Source organism: Penaeus japonicus, unplaced genomic scaffold (genome assembly GCF_977035675.1).
Source record: "Penaeus japonicus unplaced genomic scaffold, GWHDUDI00000001_assembly GWHDUDI00000002, whole genome shotgun sequence".
Taxonomy (NCBI): domain Eukaryota; kingdom Metazoa; phylum Arthropoda; class Malacostraca; order Decapoda; family Penaeidae; genus Penaeus; species Penaeus japonicus.
The window spans coordinates 17,883,984-17,891,483 of record NW_028234404.1 but is presented as its reverse complement, the minus strand read 5'-3'; the positions used below and the strand labels follow the sequence as shown (position 1 = coordinate 17,891,483).

Here is a 7,500-nt window from a genome sequence, read left to right as displayed (position 1 = left end):
CAGAATGCAGGGGTTTTCAAACGCATAAGTCTAACGCCTCAGGTTTCTCGAGCCTGGGCTGTCCGCTCGCTCACTCCAAGCGCCGGAGTGAGCCGGCGTCTGACGCAAAAGCCACGAAACACGTCAGCATGTCATCCGATGCGAATGGGTTAATCCAATGCTGCTTCTCACCAGAGTTCCTATATATATATCACTAACAAATCATACATACTTTTCTAGCATGTTTTTTTTCCTCAAGCCTTTTCATGACTCTGATCTTGAAACTTAATCATTAGTGATTCTACAGATTGATAAATACACAAAGTAGTCCTTTTCCACATGCTTCTCCATCAGCTATCAGTGAGCAAATATTGAAATTGTGGTAGTCGTCCCCTGTGTGAAACCTAAGTGCTTCTTGCCAATTGATACTTTATCCCTAATTTTCATGTTGATAATGCTTTCCAACATTTCCATAGTGTATTACATCTTTTCTGATTTTCATATTCCTGAATATCTATGTTTTCCTTGTAAATAGGTGTCATTACAGTTCCTCCACTTGTGGGGCATTTTATTTTGTTCATAAATCTTTTGAATCAAGTTAAACATGTCTACTACTTCTTCCCCCAAACTCTTTCAAACTTCTGCTGGTATACATCATACTGTGAATAGGTCCCTTCACTTTATTTTTACATTCAGTTCTAGGCCTTTGTTTGGAATATCAACTCCAGTTACCAATCATGGTATCTTATTTTTCTCACTCAGTTTTATTCCTTGACTATCCTTTATTTACTTGATATTGCATCTTTGCTTGAAGCATTTTAAATAATCTTATCCTGATTCAAAATCTTATGACAAGATGCTGCTATTTCATGTTAATATGCAAATAAAACAGTTATTTCAATTCACCATTTATTTCTTAATTTATCTCAGTTCCTGATTTTTTTGTATTTTACAATAGTGCACCACATTACACAAATGTTGTAAAAACAACAGATAAAAATATTTTTTCTCTTTAGGTTAACCTTTCCAAAAGGATGAATTTCTAACAATGTTTATATAGTCCTCTAATTTAATCTCAAACTGCTATTATTACATCTATTTCTTTCTTTTACAGAGATTTGTGTCTTCATAAACTAAGGTAATTTATAATAATCTAAAAGATAAAAATGCTCAACAATTTTCCAGACAAAATGAAGAACACAAACAAGGGTACTGTACATTTAAAAATTGCACAACCTCTGACTTACATCAAAAGAGAAACAGGATAGAAAAAATAAAATATAATAATGTAAGGAAATGAAATAGGATATATATATAACTATTATGCATTCAGACTTGTTTTCCTTTCACTCATGCAAATTCTATGATATTCACCTCATACAATCTAATTTCAAAATATAGGTAATAATGGCACAACAATAGGTAGACTTCGGTAATCATGACATAACTATTAATGTACAAAATCTAAGCTGCAATCGTTACCGATAGTGGTAATCTGAAACTTTCAAATGTTAATTACAGACCATTAAATTGCCAGATGATAAAAAGCCCCTTGAGGGTCTATATATCGCGAGTAAACAAGAAAGATTTGTAAAGTGCAAGATTTCTTCTGCTGCATCTGCTACTCATAGCTAAAGCTGCTCAAAACAGATGGTCAGGATACCAAAGGAGAGTTATCTTACCATGAAGCTAACATGGTACTAAGATTGCATCCATGTATTAAAGCAGGAATCTATGGACTTTAATATCTGCACTGGATCTGGATATTTCAGCTTGTCGCACTTAAATTTATTGGTAACTTAGTTTCATTTTGTTTTTTAGTCAAAATGAGGCTTGTAGCACCAAAAGGGTGGGTTTGAACAGGTATTACTAAAAATAGTTGAGCATAATAAGTATGTGAAAACAAAGCAATAATGGTAACTGAGTATTCAGTGTATCGAGAAAGAAATATTATCCTGATAATGCATGGTTTTCAGAACTAGTCTTACAAATAACAAAATGCTCTGAAAATTCGTCATACAATGAACACTATCTCATCTATTATTTTAAAAATCTTTTGAACACAATTCAATACTAGTCATAACAATTAATGCTATTCAACTCATCCCAAAAAGGTCTCATATGTTTTATATCTAAAGGATATAAATCTAAACATAACCAAAATAATGCTAGTTGAAATACTGAATAAAGGTGCAACATGCAATAAATCAATCAATATTGCATATTGTAACTGATGTTTCATGGAAAGAGAAGCTTTCCTCCATATTTCTGCAATAAAACATGCTCACAGTATGCATAACATTTTAAATTTATCTGCTGCTAATCACTTTTGTCAAAAAAGAAAAGAAAAGAATATAAAAGAAGGGATCTCATCCGAATTTTTCCACTTCACGAATGTGCTTCATGTTCTCAGGAAGACTGGTGATGTAATAGAGCAGAACTGGTATGGATGACAATGCCTTTGCTCAGTCCTGTCTTTATCAGTCATGGTTGCCAGTGACACTGGTGTGTTCCTTGTCGAATGTACACCTGTAAGGAAAGCAATCACATTTTATTAATATGATCAAAATTTTCTGACATCTGGTAATCACTTATCTTTGCCACATTAGTAACCTGTATTTTTTGTTTTATAAATTGACTGTAACATACATAAACCCATATACAAGTATTTAAATGGGAGTAAAATATCAACATGTTCTATTGATTGCATATTTCATTTTTTTATTAACATATTACATGGCACATAAAAGCTTTATGTAAAAAATAGTAAGTGGCAACATCTACTCTAAAGCCCAGGCAAGAAGACAATAACGCTATATCCAAGCACTGAAGAAATGGTTCTATCTAACATAAAAAGACAATCCAGAGTAATTCACAATTGCTGTAACAATTGGATTGGGCACAATGAAGAACCACTAATAGTAGAGTAATAGTGATTGCATCTATTGAAATGGAGCAGGATAACATTTAAGGATCTGCTACCATTTAGCCTCAAACACTTTTACGGCTAAATGGTTGCAGATCTTAAAATGTTAACCCTTTTATCTTTCAGTAAATGCAATCACCATTACTCTAGCTCTTGTGGTACTTGATTTGTGCTGTGTCAACAATTGTGAATCACCCTGTACATCAGTACACACACAAAAATGTAACACCTACATGCATTAAGTATAAAAAAACTGACATGATGATTCTGGATGCATGCTTGTGTTTCATAATCTTTTCATTCTGCCCTCTTTAAGAAATACAGACTTTGAATCTGGATTCTTCTCTATGTAATTTACCCCTCTAACCAACACTCTCCTCTCATAAAAAAAATATTCCCAACTGCTCTGAAAATAAACATGCTTGTAAACATATTGACTACGTCTAGAATGTGCACTACGGAATCACTTGTGTGTGTGTGTTAGGTTTATAAATTCTCATGGATTTACTGATCTTCCATGCATCTTGTGAGTCACAGGTCATTAAGCCTCCTTTCAACATTTATAACAAAACTGTAGACATTTTGCTTACCAAATAAGCTATTTTGGAAAAAAAGAAATATGACAGGAAAAAATTATGGTTGTAATAATGAATGTGATAGAAGTAAATAATAATGATGAAAAATAAATCATGCCTATAAATATCCTAACAAAAAGCTGAAACTTATAATGGTTAATGATTACTCTTGCCGTTGTTGCTGCTGCTGTGCTAATAAAATAGATTAATAAATGATAAATAATTGTAGGGCTAACAATGTACATAACCGATGATGTGGAATGGTTACGATGATACAGATGACTAATACTGAAAAGTGACATAAATATAAATAACACATTCTCTCAAAATCTGAGGAGTAGAGAGTCGATATCTATCTATAAAAAGTAACTTGCTACAAAAAACAGACCAAGCAAAATGTGCATACCACATACAAATATGCAAATGTATCAAGACGTTTGCATCTAGTATGTACACTCCCAAAATAAACAAGCTTCTTAAACTGAACAACTTGATGTCATGTGAAATGACCTTGCTTTGTCTCATTGAGCAGTAGACCAATTTCAAGATCACACAGTTTTCAGATATACAAACCTTAATGCATCCTGTTTTCACATATTTCATTTTTCTTTTCATTGCCAAAAGTCAACTCATTTGACAGATCTCAGTGCTATCTATGATGAGGGTCCTGTGTTGCTTCGCCACAACTAAAATAATGTACAACTTCCCTATTGTGCAGAAATGTGTTAGGCATATCAACTGAATTATGTCTAGTAATACCAAATTAATTGTACTAAGTGTCTAACATATAGTATTAAACATGGGAAATATAATCTAAAAATAATATAATAACAGAAGATATGAAGAGGTTATGTAGAATATACATTCTGACTAATCCTAACTGGAATATAAATTTATAGTTTGATTTTAGAAACAAGAAGGTCTAACACACTATGTGCTAAAAATAGTATTTTAATTTCAGGCATATCAACAAAAAAGAAATTATAAAGTTGCTACTCAGTACATGCCATTCTAAGCAGAGAGTAATTCTTGTTTGAGAGTAAAGGATTCACATGTGTATGTGTGACTGAAGTCTATTTCTCCATTACCCAACCACGAGAAAATTATATTCATAAAACAACGCAAATACAAAAACATAAAACTCTTTCATAATGACTAAAAACTTACAAAGCTTACATTTACAAAGATAGTATACATAAGCAATCACAAACAAATATATTTGTGCCATAAATTGCATCCTAATAAGCATAATATAGGATCAACAGAATAAATCTATATGTACAATCAATATTTGACACAAAAGCTATTTATCCACCAAGAATAACAGACATAAGGAAGCAAATAATAAAGTTTTGCATTAAAATGCCTTAGTCAAATAGCACCATTTGTGCTAATTCCAATCTTCATCTGGGTAATCAATACAAGAATTACAACTGTGATCACTATCTTGGTATTAGTAACATTATACTTTTTCTAGACATCTTAATGCAGTATAACCCATAACATGAAAAAAATGAAGAATGTTCAAGATCCCCACTTACCCAAAGTAGGTCGATGACTTAGAGCTTTGATTTAAAAGACCTTGAAAACAAAACAGCCAATGTAAAAATCAGATCTGAGACAGTATGTAAAACATCAGATCACCAATCAACACAAAACCTTACAGACATCCAGGATAGCAAAATGCTCCAGTGATGATGACATGCTTCAGTATTCTTTAAAAAGTATTCCTTCCTTTTAAAACTAATTACAAACACATGTCTCTTTCCGGTTTAAATTCCATCTATTGTACAGAGTGCATTGTAAGAATGTTTGAATTAAGTTAAATGAAAAACACTAAACTCTAATCAATAACTTTCTCTAACACATAAAATCAATATGAAGAATACTTATTATTGTCATATGTTGAAGATCAACACTAGTTTTTCTCTGATAATCTTAAGAAATATCAAACAGAAAAAAAAAATCTAAAACAAAATATTTACATCCTCATCTACAACTATTCTGTAACAACAATTTTGATATGGAGTATGTTTTTTACAATTCAGAAAGCAGAAAGCAAGGCATATGATGAGCCCAAAGGTACTTGATATTTATAACAAGTAAAATAAAATAAGAACGTGTGTAATAAATATCATTAGCTTTTTGTGAGGACAACAATCTGTAATGAATTTCATAAGCCATACTCTAAACTTCTGGTGGTCCTAACAACACTGAAATGCATGCTTTGAAATGATGATAATTCCCATGTACCAGGAACTAAATCAGCCTAACGAAAGGACAAAAAATGACTGCATCACTGCCACTGAAAGGTAAGGTCAGTATTAGGGAAACAGTGACCAACATTATAGGACCCTGGGTTTGTCTATTGCCATGCAGTGTTAAAATTATGGTGCTAATAAATAGCACATTGAGATCAGCCTCACTGGTTTATGGACTATAACTAACCGAATACACTGGAGTAAGAGTAAAGCAAAAGGTATTCCAGGAGAGGAAACCTTCTTTGGCTGTGACCAACAAACTAAGGGAAGGAATGGTTTCACCTTAAAGAAACCTTTGTGTTCAATTAAATTTCTTAAATTAACTTGTCACATCACTTTTGTTATCTCTAATGACAATGTTCCACTGCATGCTTGGCCTACACAGTTATTGCTATGGTACTAATGAACAAAAAATCTATAATATCAATGAGGAATATATCTCAGCGTGCATTTGCTTTAGTATGTTATTGAATACCTTGCAAATCAATAAACTACTTTGCCAAAGAAACAAAAAATGCTCAAAAATACAAAAACAATTAAAAAAAATAAAGCATTATGAACAAACCCACTGCTCACTTGTTTGAAGATCACAACATATATTTTTTATTTTGATTCCTGGGATAAAAGAGAGAGCTAGAGTTAATAGTAAACACTGATAATGCTCTACCATTATCTACATGACAAAGAAAAGGATAGATCAATGGGTAATACACATATGGAAAAATCAAAGGAAGAAAAAAACAAAAGTGAAAGAATACCATAGTAATATTATAGAAGAGGCTTCAACAGTTACTCTAAAACTGCAGACACTAATTTCACACTCCTGGTTCAGTCCCAAGGCAATTATCCCCTCCCTTTCTCAATCCAACACAGCAGAAGCAATAATAATTCAGAGGGGACACTCTCTCTCACTCACTCACTCTCTCTCTCGCACTCACAGTCACTCATTCTCTCTCTCTCTCTCTTGCTCACTCATTCTCTCTCTCTCTCTCTCACTCGCTCATTCTCTCTCTCTCACTCGCTTATTCTCTCTCTCTCACTCGCTCATTCTCACTCTCTCACTCGCTCATTCTCACTCTCTCTTTTATTCTCTCTCTCTCACACTCACTCATGCTCTTTCTCTCATACTCCTGCTTTCACACTCACTCAAATTCACTCTCTCTCCCTGTACTGGTTTACTTAGTATATCATATTCTACTAGACCTATATACATCTATTGGATAATTTTAAAAAAATTAAGGCCACATTTTACTACACATTTCATATACATTACAATGAAATTTAAATGACTTATGTGTTAAATTTACAGGAAGATAATTAACTCCACATCACTCAATGACCAAAATGCAGTTACAATAGGTGAGTAAAGGGCTGTATCCCTTCATCAATACCATGGAAAATGAAGATGGTAGTGACATTGTACAAAATCATTGGGTATAAACTGGACCCATCTTTTTTCAGTTTCACATTGCCATTCAAATGAGTGAATTTTGTGCAAATGGTAGAGGCAGCAGTAAAACATCTATTCAGCTCTATCACCTTTATTGAGTAAAGGTGGAGGGACTGATAAGCAGGTCATTGGTATCTTAAGGATCCAGGATGGTGAGAGAGCCACAGCAAAGGTACTTAAGAAGAAAGTCCTTGATGCCAGGTCTGCGGTGATCAGGGTTAGGCAGACACTGTGGTTCTCCCGAACTAGTCAAGCAAAGAGCATAAAAGATAAAAGCCTCACAGGAACAAATTTTCCATTTCTTATGTG

At 33.2% G+C, this 7,500-nt stretch overlaps 1 protein-coding gene across 8 annotated transcripts in view; it reads right to left on the bottom strand.

Moving 5' to 3' along the window:
* Nucleotides 1-874: 874 nt before the first annotated feature.
* Gpdh1 (Glycerol-3-phosphate dehydrogenase 1) overlaps nucleotides 875-7,500 on the bottom strand; it is a 56,597-nt gene continuing 49,971 nt past the window's right edge. For 2 of the 8 annotated variants that reach the window (XR_006223625.2, XM_043023398.2), the window contains 2 exons: nucleotides 6,307-6,356; nucleotides 875-2,508 (listed from right to left, as the gene is read on the bottom strand). Coding sequence is in view for 4 of the 8 variants with exons in the window: in XM_043023398.2 (XP_042879332.2) it covers nucleotides 6,329-6,356 (28 nt within the window). In the remaining 4 variants the exon portion in view is untranslated. Of the gene's footprint in view, nucleotides 2,509-5,021; nucleotides 5,062-6,306; nucleotides 6,357-7,500 lie in introns of all 8 variants that reach the window. The other 6 variants (XR_006223627.2, XM_043023400.2, XM_043023397.2 and 3 more) reach the window with 4 other exon arrangements.